Source organism: Archocentrus centrarchus (assembly GCF_007364275.1).
Source record: "Archocentrus centrarchus isolate MPI-CPG fArcCen1 chromosome 18 unlocalized genomic scaffold, fArcCen1 scaffold_23_ctg1, whole genome shotgun sequence".
In the NCBI taxonomy this organism is placed as follows: domain Eukaryota; kingdom Metazoa; phylum Chordata; class Actinopteri; order Cichliformes; family Cichlidae; genus Archocentrus; species Archocentrus centrarchus.
The window spans coordinates 352,729-367,584 of NW_022060145.1; the positions used below are offsets into that span (position 1 = coordinate 352,729).

Consider the following 14,856-nt stretch of genomic DNA (forward strand, 5'->3'; position numbering starts at 1 on the left):
CTGATAAAAGAATAGAGAGAACGTAATGCAAACCAATCGATAGACATATTAACGACGTATTTGTGCTGTCAGTAGTGATATCTAATGTATCGCTCTGCTTTCGTTCTGCATTCACATAATTTTCGGTATTAAAACAGAATGGTGATTATTAAGAAAAGCAAAGGAAAAAAAAATGTATATATATATATATATCCACGTAAAGGGTTAAAGCTATCCATCCGTGCAGGCAGAGTGCGGGCGGGGTGGGGGTGTATATAGAAACTTGGTTAAGGAAATGGGTGGAGAGAGAAGGAGCAGAGAGGAAGGCGGGGAAGCGGAGAAAGATCCGGGGAAAAAGTTTGAAAGGAAAAAAGCCGTTTCAGTGGCCGCCGGTTCGCAAGGAAAAGGATAGCCGGGGGTGAAAGAGGAGGTATAGAAGAAAACTGCAGCCCTGTGTGGATTTTTACCACTATCAGGAAGCCTCTGGGCACACGCCTGCTCGGGAGGGAGGATTAGATGAGCTTGACTTTAAGATGAGGAGCGAGCCCATTCTTTTCACTTCCAGCAGGGGTGAGTGGCTTAATCTGTTGTAGAGCTTTTTTTTTCCTTTTTTCTTTTCTTTTTTTTTTTTTTTTAGACCCTAAAAAAATCACGGTGCCTTCCTTAACTTGCAGTTATAAACCAGGAAAAAAAACCACTGAAGCTTGTTTAAAATGACTTTATTACGCTGTACCTCATGTACAGTAGAATCTCTTCAACGTCCATATGCAACCTAAGAAGCGCATTATTTTCCACGGGGCTGCTAGCTTACAGAATTTGCCTAGACCTGTATACTTAATAAAGGAGGTTTCTGTTCTATAACGGTTTGTTCTGGCTTCGCTGTCGCCACTATTGTATATTACAGAAAATCAAAGGAGTCTTTGGTGAATGTCCACACACACGCAAGCGCAGAAAAGGGGCACAAATGTTTGTACAAGATATGCTGAGAGGGGGCAAGGGAAAGAGCCTGCGGAGAGACAGCTGGCTCATCACGGTGTCATTAGGGTTGTGTCTGTATATGTCATATTGACTTAATGCCGGACTCCATTCAGTCTTCTGGCAATTTAATGTAGCTTTGACTGCAAAAATTAATGCCTTATTATTATAAATGAGAACCCAAACTCTTTTGGGGATTCTTGACTTCAGGAGTTTGACCTCTAATAGATAATAGAGTAGTAGTTACATTGATAAAATTGTAACTTTTTGAGTTCGTTTCTGCTGCTGCTCTTTGCCACCAGTGAAATTTGGTGGTTTGATCATAAAATTGACAGAAGTATATTTGACATAATGGATGGACCCTTTCATTATATTGGCTATAATTAAAGCTTGCTGTACAGCAGCTTACTTTAAAGGCACAAGCACTAGCTTTCCAGATAATTCATAATTTCATCCTTTTTTTTTTTTTTTTTGTAATTACCGTCTATTATGCAACCCAATCCCTTGTTTTCTGGCACCGAGTTTAAAAACAAGTCTTTTTCTTATTACCTCATTGTTGCTAGTCAGCAGATCCAGATACATCAAAACAACATGTGGATTATGTTTTGCTGAAGGTAATCTTGAACTTACTTTCATTTATACTCTTTATACATGATTCTTAGCTGAAATGTTGCTCTTACTGAAGTCAGAGGTTTCCTAACACAACCTTGGAATGACAACACAAATGCTCTATCTCTCTCAGTTGTGCATGTGTTTGTGAACTGAGTGCTACAGTAACAAGACCAATGGTAGCACTTGAAAGGGTTTGGGGTAGCCTGGCAGTGCTGCACTGCGTGGCATTTGGTGAGATTCTTACAGACAACCATTGTGACAGGCATTGTGTACATGTTGTATATCATTTTTTGGTTTAACCAATGTGTATTTAAAAGCACGGTGGCATGTGGTTAGTACTGTAGCCTCACAGCAAGAAGGTCCTGGGTTTGAATCCACCATCTGGCTGGGGCCCTTTTGTGTGCAGTTTGCATGTTCTCCTTGTGTCAAACAGAAAACATAATTTGCACTTTATGTTAGCAGTCAAATATGACATCAGATATTTTGCTTTTATAACAGCTGTGCTCTAGTGAACCCTGACTTTCCTTTCCCTGTTGTTTCGAGCTGGTGGTGGATTTGAGGCAAACAGCGAGCCAAAGTCAAAAGTCTCTTTTAGCAAGAGTGTGCTCAATAGCTTGTCCATTTATGGGGTGCTGTGTTTTGGGGGCAAACACAAGTGTTAAAGTGTTTATTGCCACTTATTATTGCAGCTTTCCTTACAGAAACCCTGAGTCGACAAGCAATTAATTGAAATGTGTGTGATGTGGGAATGGTGGGTACATGGTGTCACCGTTCTGGCCTGCTTGGCTCATTTGGTTCTCCTTCCCTGCCTCATTCTCCCAAATGGTGATTGAAGTTTAAAAGCTTTCATCTGTCAGATGCATGAGCCCCTTCCTTTTTTTTTTTTTTTGATGATGGATCCCAGCAGTGGAGAGAAGAGATGAGGAGAAATGACTTTGTAATTTCTCCCTCTTTCCCGCTGGAGTCAGCCTGTCAGTAAGCTGGCATGTGGGAAGAGAGACTTTCATTTTGGACCGACTAATCATAGCCCTCCTAGCTTTACCCCTGTGTCAATATGCATCTGGAAAAACACAGGGAAAAAGAATGGGGAGCTAGTGCCAAGCTCGGGCATAATCCGAAGGACCCCAGTGTATACCAAATAGCATAGTCTGATACATCCAACTGGCAGCCTATTGGCTGCCTACTGATTTAACATCATCAACTGAACATTTGCATTTGGACTCATACCTTAAAAAAAAGTTCATATAATTCGATTTAGTGTAGGCATTTATGGTTGCCTTGGAAATTTGGATCCATTAAGAGGAAATCACTTCTGATGAGTCTCACTGGTCTTTAACAGGCTTATTGTTGTAATAGGATGAGCTTGTTCGCTTGTTAGCCTGTCTGCCTTTAACAAAGCTTCTAGGATTACAAGACCAAAGCTGCCTTGGTGGGGTGTCATGATTGGAGGCTAAGGGTGCAGGGAGGTGATGTGTTGGGGATTACAATGCAAGAAATATAGCAGGTTAAATAAGACAGAACTATAGACACAGATATCATGTTTGCTTGTGCTGTTTACATGTGTGTGCATGAGTCTGTGTGGTGCATTGGATTTGACTGGTATTTGGATATGCCCGTCTAGCCGTTGCTTACATTCACACAGACATGAGTGTTTGCAGCCTAGTTCTGTAGGTGGTATGTAATGAGTACCGTTAGATGAAAAAACCAAAGGCTTCTGCCACAGTCAGGACAATGATTATCTACTGGATGGGTGGATGGAGGGTACACTCACAGGAATCTGTTAAAATAAGGAAAGTGCCTTATTTTAATTCATTGTGCAAGCTAATTTGTTATCTGCTGTTTGTATTATTAATTGTGAAGACTTGCAATAATTGAACCAAATTACATTCATTACATCATCAAGCTTTAACTCAAAGTTCAGCAGGCTGTAGCTACTTCAGATTACCAAAGGATAATTGTGCGTGATAAATTGTGATTATTCAGTGTTTCCCACACATAGATGTCATTTGGAAACTAATTTTAGTATTTTTATGTCTGAGAGAATGATGCTAACTGCGATCAGACAATGCCATTGCACTTTTTTTTTTTTCAGTTGCTTCTAACCAGCTAGTCCTGGCCCTTCCAGTCTTGTGTTTTACCTACCACCTAGCTTGCTTGCTAGGTTGTTGCTGCGGGCCAGTTTAGTCAGAACCTGGAGGAAGTAGAGACCGGGTTTATGTGGTGCTACTTTGAGCTTGCGAAGTATACAGAGCAGAACAAAGGAGACAGTTGCCCACTGCTGTCCAAGACGGTGAAGTTGAGGTGAATTCATATACATGAATAAATGATGCTTAGTAGACTTACAGCCTCTATAACCTCACTAGTCAAAACATTCTGTACAATGCTCCCTTTCTCACACCCAGGCAGCTGCCATTCCCATTGCCATTCCAATAATGGAAACTGCAACTATATTCCCACCAGAAGATTGAAACCTAAAGTCAGAGCCCCCGCCAACCCATCCCTTCACCCCATCTTCCATTTTTGACTTGTGGTTTTTAGCTGAGCACCCTCTAATTATCATTTTAAAAGTGATACCAAAGGGCGCATCATTGCTGTCCTCAAACTGGCTTTAGATTGCTTTTGGACAAGTCCTCCTTCTCCCATCATATTTCCTCTTCTCTTATCTTCTATAAACCTCCATCAGCACTTCCCCATCCCTCCATCTCTGACCCTTTCTTTTTCTTTTCCTTTTCCTCCTTTTCACATCAGGGCTTTGCAGATGTGTGTTTGCGGTTGGGGAAACATCTGTTTCTATGGCAAACCACCTGTAGAATTCAATAGCAATCACCCTCCTCTGTGATGTTTGCTGGCATGCATGATGGAACATAGAAAACACAAACTTCATAATTACAGACCTGAGAAACAAGACGGGAACAAGACAGCTTGTCTTTCATCATAAGCTAATCCAGCATCACCCATCCTCTGATCTGTTCAGAACTCTCCCTCTCGCCTGGTGCTCATCCAAGTTGGGGTGTTACCAAAACCTTTATGAAACATTCATGAGTGGTAATAGCGCACGACTTTCACAGCTTTTCACCAGCAGTGGAGACCAAAAAGTCAGTACATAAGGCTCCCAATACAGGTCTAAAATATGTATATAGGGGGACCTTTGAGAGTATATATATATATATATATATATATATATATATATATATATATATATATGATAAATTTATGCATAGTTCCGAGATAAAGCTGATGAAGGCACTGAAAATGCAAATGTAAGCAATGGTAAACTGTTAGCTTTGAGATATTCACAGCTTATGTTCATCAGCTTTTGGTGTGAGTTTAGGAGTTAGAGTGGAAATGCAGATGATACCCTTCCTTACTTTCACAAAGCATTAAGCCCTTAAAATTTTCAGCTTCTCTGTGTGATAGTGGCTCGTTGGAAGCAGTAACCATGATGCCACACCATAAAACCAACCTCAATTAACAACAACCATCTTCTTACTGCAACAGTCAACCCAGTGCAGTCAAGCCTCCCAGAACCACCGAAAGTGCATCATGACAATGATTGGGTATTTGGATAGTTAGGTATCTGGCTTCTCATGCATCTCTTGGCTGCACAAGGACTCCTTTAAATCTGTTATTGAAAATAGCAGGTCTGGTAGAGCTGATCTGGAATGGCAGATGACAGATTCAGTTGATTCAGCTTTGGTTGAGTATTTGAAGTGTCAGTAATCTATTAATCCTAGCAAAAATGTGATGTTGTTTGAAGTTTCTGTTTACCATGCCATATGTTTTTTCTTTTGATAAAAGTAAAGCTAGTTAGAAAACCCATCATTTTCTATGCTATCAGTGTCATGCTTGCTCTTTGGGCATTCTAAGCTTTTTCATTAGAAATATAAACCTAAATCCTTGTTCACTTTTGGCATGGCTAGATTCTAGTCCCAGCCAAGACTTAAAGACCTTTATGCTATTTGTATGGCCCCCTTATCCAAGTAAACTGAGCCCATGTTGATTTATAAAGAGTGCCATGGCTTTATGATGATGATGGTTTGTAGTTAGAATGACTTGGACACATTTTCTTAAAGGAAAAAACACTGTCTTAGCATTTGTGTGTGACTGTGGACCTACGGATAGTTGATGCATTTCAGCTGTGTGTGTTTTGAGGCAGATCCTGACCTGAAAACTGTCAGATACTCAAACTAAACACATCTTCGAAATGTTAAAGACGCTGCTGGTAACAAGAAACAGACACCTGGAATACAGAGAGTGGGATAGCGATTGTCAGTGTGCCGTCAATCATAACAGCTGTATTCCAGGAAGAGGGCAGAAAGCCCGCCTCCCTCTAACCTGGCTAAGCATTTTTGCACAAAAACAAAGCTGCAGGATCTCAAATTCTTCACGAGAGCCACACGTGAGCCTATTGTCTCACACATACACACACAGACCTCACTTAGGGAAACCCACTTTTCTCTGAATACCTGGCAGTGAAAACATCTCTGTGACTTGTCTAGGTGTTTTAGTGGGTTTGTGTGTGTATGTGTTAGTGTGTGATTAACTGTTTTGTTTGGAAAGAGCACCTATCATTTGTCATGCAGGCCTAGTGTTAACATAACAAATGTGGTTTGGGGAAAATCAAAGTGCTAAGAATACATGTAAATATAAGCATAGCCATATAAGGTGTAAATGTGACAGATATGTAGGTGTACAGTATGTAGATATCAAAAATGTTTGTGTTAGAATTAAAGTGCAAGAATTAATGGCACAACCACATTTTTTTTATGTTGAGTGCAATGAAGGGCATTAAAAATGGAAATGTAGAACGAGGCTGAAAGAACAAGGTAAGATTCGGAAGAAAGAGCGTGGGCAGTTTGTTTGCACAACTTGGTTTTTTTTTTTGTTTTTTTAATTTTGCTGCTTACCCTTAGGCCTTGTTTGAGGGTGGTCCTTCCCCCCACCACTTCATTTTCCCTCGTGAACTTTGGAGAATTGAAGAGCTCACTTTAAGTTTTTAATGGCACACAAGCACACAGGTTGAGCTTTTTGACCACCCCTGTGGAGGTAAAGTATTGCACAGGTTGCACAAAGTTCTATGCAGCAGTAAATGGAGCAGTAAATAGCTGCTTGGCTGTTGGAGGTGTAATACAAAAACAGGTAGTGCTGACAGAGATCCAAGGAGTGTGTTCCTTTGCAGTGAGGCATGTTGCTGCTTTTTCTAATGTAAGTACATGGTGTAGATCATAGTGCGAGTAGTGTTTCTGCTGTAAGAGGATTTACAGGACTTTACAGGACATTGCACATGTAGTAAAATCTTTCCATAGGCTGACTGCTTTGCAGGGAACATTGGTCCACAGAAGCAACCCCAGCACAGCACCCCATATTTATGCATTATTTGTTTTTTGTCAATTTCTTATCTTATTAAGAAGAAAATGGGTTTAAAGCTTTAAAGCACTCTGTCACACATTTGGGGTTGGTTCTAGTACAGGGTGTGCAACTAAATTTCTCAAGGGCCCACAGGAGAAACTGGGACTGCTGTGGAGGGCTGTACCAATAAGCTGAACTCAATTCTGCTTGATATTAATTGTATTTCTATATGAACTGCTACTGGTAATAGTAGATATTACAATTAGACTATGAAAATGTGAAATAGGCATAGAAAAAGGCAAACATTTTATCACTGTTTAATCAACACCCAGAGTACTTGTGAGCAAAATGTGCACATTTTTGAAAGTTTTCAAAGACATGTAATTTTAACCTCCTGGTGTATAATGCACTGCAAAAATACCCATTTCAGTTTTGGGTTCATTTGATCTTGCATCTGCTTCAGATGTCCAACATTTTTCCCTGAGAATTTGGACAATCATTGGTTGTAACTAGGGCTGCAACGATTCATCGATTAACTCGATTAAATCGATTCTAAAAATTTATCGACACAAATTTACTGTGTCGATGCTTCGTTTAAACTCTGCCGCGCTCAGCTGTCTCGGTGTAAGCGGCGCTCCTCACTAGCATTAGCAGCATTTGTGCTGACATTTTTTTGTGGGTTTATTGGGGGCTGGCAAACCAACATAGAACTGCATTACTGCCACCTACTGGACTGGAGTGTGAATCACTCACGTATACACAAGCACACATTCTAAAAAGCTCTCCGTCGCTGCGATGGATTTCATTTAACACAGAGTGGATCATCACTAGAGTTGCCACCTGTCTCGTAAAATACAGAACCCCGTATGTTACGGGACTCCGTGGAATACGGCTCCGTAACATGCCGTGTTCCGTACTTTACGGGACGGGTGGCAACCGTCGCTGACATGCATTTCCACGCCTCCACTGCTCTCTGTGTGTCTGTGTGTGTTGTGCTCGCTGAGAATTTCATCTGCTATTTTTGTCTTTACTTCAGCTGTAGCTACCAGAACTGGTTTGCTAGCGAGCGCGGGCCATTAGCACTAGCGATGGTTCGGTACCGGAAGGCCCGCCCCCCAGGACCGAGGGGCTCCTTCAAAATATTTTTAGGGCCCGAGCACGAACTGTGCGAAGGCCCTATTGTAATTGCTTCGTTTATTATTTTTTTTTTTTTTTTTTTTTTTTTTATTATTATTATTATTATTTTTTTATTTTTATTATTATTATTCAGGCAAATGAATTGGCTTTTTGGGGGCTTTATCATATTCAAAAACTCATGAAACTTTGCACATGTGTCACACCTGGTGAAAATTTAAGTATTTTAATGGGCTCGGGCAAGGGCGCGCCCAAATGGCTCGCTAGCGCCCCCTAAACTGGAGCCCCACCGCTGTGTTTCACGTACATGAATGAAACTTCATACACATGTATATCATGTCCAGGCGCACAAAAAATCCTCTTGGAGCCATGCCCTAAACCCAACAGGAAGTCCGCCATTTTGAATTAATTATGCAAATTTGGCGATTTGCAGCCCTCACACTTTTTCTAATAACTCAGAGGTTTTAGACGTTATCATCTTCATATTTGGTTTGTCTAACCTACACCCCCAGGGGAATCAAAATCTCGAAAATGGTGAGTTTTCGCCAAGGGGGAGGGGTCCTTATGCCCCTTTGAACTTTGATCATTCGCCATGAAATTTTGATTGCCTCTCATTCATACCTACATGATCCAATGTGCATCAAACTTCTCCAGTAGGATGAGGGTGCCCCCCTGAACACATACATATGACAATATTTAATATCAGTCGCAGCGCCACCTAGTGGGAACAGGAAATGTCATATTTTACACTTGGAGGTCCAGCTCCAAGGTGGTTTAGCAGAACCATCTCAAATTTCACCTGGAAAGCCTTAAGAACTTGGACTTACTGTGTTTTCAAAACTGTGAGTTTTTGACAAAAGGGCGTGACCCTTATGGGACGGCAAAGTTCGATGATTCGCCATGAACACAAAAATGGCTGTAACTCAAAGCCAACTTGCCCAATCTGGCTCAAACTTCAGTGGTGTGATAAGCATGCTGCCCTGAACACACTCATATGCATAAAGTCCATAAACGTTAGAGCGCCGCCTAGTGGCAGCTCGGAATATCTTAAAATAGCATGTTTTTTGAGTAGCCCCGGAGCTACGTTTTATCTACATGTATGAAAATGTACAGGCTCATGTAACATCCTAAGACGTACAAAAAAGTCTCTTGGACCCATACCCCAAACCCTACAGGAAGTCGGCCATCTTCAATTGAAGGTGTCAATTTTTGCGATTTCCACGCCTGCTATTTGAACGAACTCGTCCTAGGGCATTTCACCCACTGACACCAAATTGGCTCCAGATCATCTACACAAGTAGCCCATCAAATATTGTGGAAATCTTTAAAAAATATTAAACGGCCTTGTCACACCAGGCCATTAAATTTGGCCTTTGTTTTTCTCCCTCACCACCAAAATTGTTTGTGCACTTGTTCGCACATGCTTTGTCTGATCAGGCTGAAAATTTAATCACTCATGTACACACCCAGGCTGAATCCATAACTACAGATTCAAGACTGTAGGCGCAATAGCGCCCCCTACAGAAGCAAATGAAAATTTGTATGACCGTCCACAGAATTAGTTTTGCTCTGAAATACATGAAATATCTTTCACCATTCCTTACAAAATCCTCATCTATTTGATAAGCCTCCTGCCCTGAACACATTGATATGCATAAAGTCCATAAACGTTAGAGCGCCCCCTACTGGCAGCTTTAAATATCATAATATACCATGTTTTTTAGCTAGCCCCTGAGTTACATTTTATCTACAGCTCTGAAATTTTGCACACTCATGTAACATCCTAAGACATACAAAAAAGTCTCTTGGAGCCATACTCCAAACCCTACAGGAAGTCCAGCATCTTCAATTGAAAGTGTCAATTTTTGCCATTTTCAGGCCTGCTATTTGAATGAACTCCTCCTAGGGCATTTCACCCAGTGAGACCAAATTGGCTCCACATCATCTAGACAAACAGCCCATCAAAAAAGTCAATCAGACCCATGCCCTATTTTGCATGCTGGAGCCGTGACCACACCCCCAAATATTCCATTGCGTCTATGCCGAGAGCTAAAGATACCTTTTCCTATAAAAGAATTCAACTTTCTAGAGACCCATCACGATCACAAAACCTCCGAGTGCGGCACGGGTCGACGAGCGCCACAGGTCGACGCGCGCGGAGTGCGAGGGCCCGATATCACCGCTTGCGGTTTTAATTTATACTTTAATCCCTTATTAGTGACTAAATATAGACCTGCAGTAGAAACGTATTTTCGAGAATGCTTGTGAATACAAAGCATTACACCATTACTCACACATGCGCCATGGCTCCCGCAGCCTCTAGTTTTTCAAAACACTCATAGCAGGCAGCGGTTTTAACTGCGCAAGCGCAAAGAGGCGAAGCTGTGACGGTGAGCTCAAGTAGTGAAAAAGGAAACGTTTTTCCAGCGTCCAAAACAGCAGCTTTTTCTTTTAGTAACCACCATTAAATCTGTGAAACAGCTGGAGGTCCTTCATCAAGCACCTGATCAGCAAGTGTTAAGGTGAAGAAAAGAGAACTTTGTAGCTGCTCCATTCACCGCTGTTTGTTCACAGGCGAATAACTGCAGTACGGAAGTTAAAATATGCAGATAAACTGTTAATAAAAAAAAGTATTTCTTATCCGATTACTCGATTAATCGCTGGAATAATCGATAGAATACTCGATTACTAAAATAATCGTTTTATGCAGCCCTAGTTGTAACACCTACCAGTTTGTCCCATTTCAGCCTAAGCCTTTCGAAGCATGCAGTTACCTCCATGGATAAATCACTCCCTGTCATAGTCCCTTTCACTGAGCAAAGCTCCTCCATAATCTCAAACTCTTTTGTAGTCCTGAATACAAAGATGAGTAACTGGGTTGTGTTGTGGACATCACAGCTCTTGTCCCGAGCCAGGGAGAAAAAGTCAAAAATTGTCTGCTTTGTTCTTCAATCAAAGCTCCAGATTTTCCACAATGTTCTTGATCCATCTTATTTGCCTAGAGAGGGGCACATTCTCGTCCTTCTTTTTTCTCAAGGCATATTAACACAAACACTCTTTGATCAGCTCCCCATCAAATTATGCTGTTTTGTTTTTTGTGATTTTTGTGGGAAATCACAAAGCTGGTCTTGATATGTACAGTATGCTTGGCTGCTTTTGCAGCTTTGTTCCGATGTCCCTTCCTGCTTCACATCAGTCAAGTTCTTATATTTCTTTCCATGTTTAGTCTCATAAACATAATTCAAATTGTAATCATTAAACACAACAATCTGCTCTCTACATACAAAGCACACAGCTTGAAAAAAAAATACTTAGAAATGCATGTCTTGTTGAAAACTACATCATCCGCTCGGAACTCTTTGGTGCGGGGTGTGGCTCTGCTGGGTGTCAGGTGGTTCTGGGGTCTTGGTGACATGTTCCCAGCTCGTGCCAGGGCGGCTGGCCTCTGCCGGGGTGGGCTGCTTGTTGTCTCTGACTCTCTGCCCTTTGGCCGTGGGAGCTCCATCTGGGTCCTCTTTCCTTCCTCTTCTGGGGTGTGCATGCAATTGCTGTCGGGATGTGCAGACTGGGGACAGCCGGGGTCCCTTGGGTCTTTCTCTGGCTACGTCTGGGTTCTAGAGGGGTGTTGTTGCGGCTTCTCGTCCTCATTGTTGTGTATGTTTTATGGCAAGGACACACAATAATGATGCACATACATGTATGTCAATTATATATATATATATATATATATATATATATATATATATATATATAGTTTAGTTTTTTAAGTTAAAGCAGCAAAGTTGTATTTTTGTGATGTAAAACATTGCAAAAAACAGTGAACCATTCTCTGATGTGGAGTTTATCAAAGACTGTTTGGTGGTTGAAATGGAACAAACTGCATGATGTATACTTATTTATTATGTTTGAATCCTAGTTTGCTATTGACCTCTAGAGAGTCATGACAACCAGTGGGCCACATGTGGCCTAGAGGCTGTACAATGTTCATGTCTGTCTCTCAGAACAATGACTATATATTTGCCAGCTGCAGTCTAATAGATTTGAGATAACTGAATGACACTGAAAGTTGTGACAACTGAATAATGGTAACACACAGCTGGAACTACAGTGCAGAAATTCAAGATAATGACAGGAGACAATAAAAAGCTGAAAAAATACCCTCCCAACTTATGCAGGGTTTGATGAGTGTTTTGGATTTTTATTTGAAAACTAACTGAAAATATTAAGAACAACATGATGTTGTACAATGTAATGTAATTTGTAATAGAATTCCAGTATGTTAAATCTTGAAAGAAATGCAACATCAGCAAAGCATTTAGTACTGCAAAAGCTTAGCTGGAGTTGAAGCATCCTCATGCCAGCTTTCTTGTGAGCTTTTCATCCTTACTTTGACCTCTGAACTTTCACCTGGGGAGTTCAGCAAACAGTCCTGTTCCAGATGAACAATGACAAATCAGTTTGTAAATGGAATTGCATAATAACTGAAATCCAATGAATTTTCCAGCTTAGCCTGCCTTAGCAGCTACTGTGAAGTTGTTTCTGAATGAGGCTCTGAAATTTCAGTGACTTTTTTGTTGGTGTTGTTCACAGAGGGTAGATAGCCCAAATCAACCCCTCATTACTCCACTTATCCTCTTCAGTCTGCAGCTGTTTTCCATGATGATATAGTCACAATCAGGTGGTCACAAAAAGTTGCACCAAAATGAGCTGGGATCCTCATTTTGAGAAAGGTGCTTGTTATTTGAGTGTCTGTGCAGAGCATGGCATCTTACAGTCACGCTTCGGAGCCCAATCAGATACTCTTAGATTGAGGGTGTGGACACACTGATACCTTACACTTATACCTCAGCTCCCAGCTATGTGCTATATTTGCTTTTGTTTTGTTCTAAGTGGGAAATTTCTAGTGTATTTTTTGCCTGCAGTTATAATTCCAACAGGTGTGTTGCCAGATCTGTCCCTGCCCAGCAGCTATCAGCCTGCTGGCTCTGTGCACTTGAAGTGCTGTCAGCTTCTGTGATTGATTGACTTGCAAACTCTGTTTTCCATGGGGACACCTGGCTGCCCACTCATGTTATATAACTCTGTTTTGCTCTTGTTCAGTGTCTGTTTAATGTTGGATCATAGGGCAAAAAAGTACTTGTCAGTGTATTTTAACTGAAGCATGCACTGCATTAGGACTGATTAATGAACAACTAATGCTGTGGCCTGTTTCTGTGCCACCAAAATGTTGTTTTTAGCTGTTTGTGTTCCTGTTCTGAAATGGAATATAACTAATCTTGCTGATTGTGCATCTGCTGCCCTGTTTATCTCATTCTTCCATGCCAGAAAGCTCAGCACTCTATTGAGTGTTTCAAAATGGCAACACTCAGTAGAGCACTGAATGGAGATTTATTCACAGGTGAAAATAGTAAAACAAGATGGCTTACGGCCATACCACTCTGAACACGCACAATCTCGTCTGATCTCAGAAGATAAGCAGGGTTGGGTCTGGTTAGTATTTGGATGGGAGATTGCCTGGAAATACCTGGTACTGTAAGCTTGAAGTTCTACCATTAATTAATGCACCAATCTTAAATAAGATCAATCTAACTTTATTAGTTGGCTATGTACCACAGGTGGCAGTAATTAAACCATTACAAGTCATCATTTGACCCAGCTGTCTTAGCTAATTCTAGACCAAGCTCCAACCTTCCTTTTCTCTCAAAGATTCTTGAAAGAGTAGTTGTAAAACAGCTAGCCAATCATCTGCAGAGAAACGGTTTATTTGAAGAGTTTCAGTCAGGTTTCAGAATTCATCACAGTACAGAAACAGCATAAGTGAAGGTTACAAATGATCTTCTTACAGCCTCTGACAGTGGACTCATCTCTGTGCTTGTCCTGCTAGAACTCAGTGCAGCTTTTGATAATGTTGACCATAATATTTTATTAGAGATTAGAGCATGCCATAGGTATTAAAGGTACTGTGCTGCAGTGGTTTTAATCATTTTTATCTAATAGACAGCAATTCGTTCATGTACAGTAAATGGGGAGTCTTCTTTACAGTCTTTTCTTTAATTATGGAGTTCCACAGGGTTCTGTGCTAGGACCATTTTTATTTACACTATACATGCTTCCCTAAGGCAGTATTATTAGATAACATTGCATACTTTTCATTGTTATGCAGATGATACTCAGCTTTATCTATCCATGAAGCCCAATAACACACACACACCAATCAGTTAAACTGCAGGGATGTCTTAAAGACATAAAGGCCTGGATGACCTCTAATTTCCTGCTTCTAAATTCAGATGAACCTGAAGTTACTGTACTCTGCCCTACAAATCTTAGGAACATGGTGTCTAAGAGACACTTACTCTGGATGGCATTACTTTGGCCTCTAGTAAAACTGTGAGAATCTTGGAGTCATTTTTGACCAGGATATGTCACTCACTGCACATTTAAACAATTATGTAGGACTGCTTTTTTGCATTTGTGAAATATTTCTTAAATTAGAACCATCCTGTCCCAGCGTCATTACTTCTAGGCTGGACTATTGTAATTCATTATTATCAGGCTGTCCCAAAAGCTCCCTGAAAAGCCTTCAGCTGATTCAAAATGCTGCAGCTAGAGTACTGACAGGGACTAGAAAGAGAGAGCATATTTCTCCCATATTGGCTTCTCTTCATTGGCTCCCTGTTAAATCTAGAATAGAATTTAAAATACTTCTCACATACAAGGTCTTGAATAATCAGGCCCCACCATATCTTAAAGACCTCATAGTCCCATAACACCCCAATAGAACACTTCACTCTGACTGCTGGCTTACTT

The 14,856-nt window shown here is 40.9% G+C and overlaps 1 protein-coding gene and 1 pseudogene across 3 annotated transcripts in view; both read left to right on the top strand.

Moving 5' to 3' along the window:
* afap1 (actin filament associated protein 1) overlaps nucleotides 1–14,856 on the top strand; it is a 103,436-nt gene that overhangs the window by 40,345 nt on the left and 48,235 nt on the right. For 2 of the 3 annotated variants that reach the window (XM_030722613.1, XM_030722615.1), the window contains exon 1: nucleotides 300–549. The exons of the other annotated variant lie outside the window; for it this stretch is intronic. In XM_030722613.1, the coding sequence (XP_030578473.1) occupies nucleotides 513–549 (37 nt within the window). In that variant the 5' untranslated portion in view covers nucleotides 300–512. Of the gene's footprint in view, nucleotides 1–299; nucleotides 550–14,856 lie in introns of those variants that run through there. 3 annotated transcript variants of the gene reach the window in all.
* Nucleotides 13,470–13,588, top strand: LOC115775258 (uncharacterized; annotated as a pseudogene).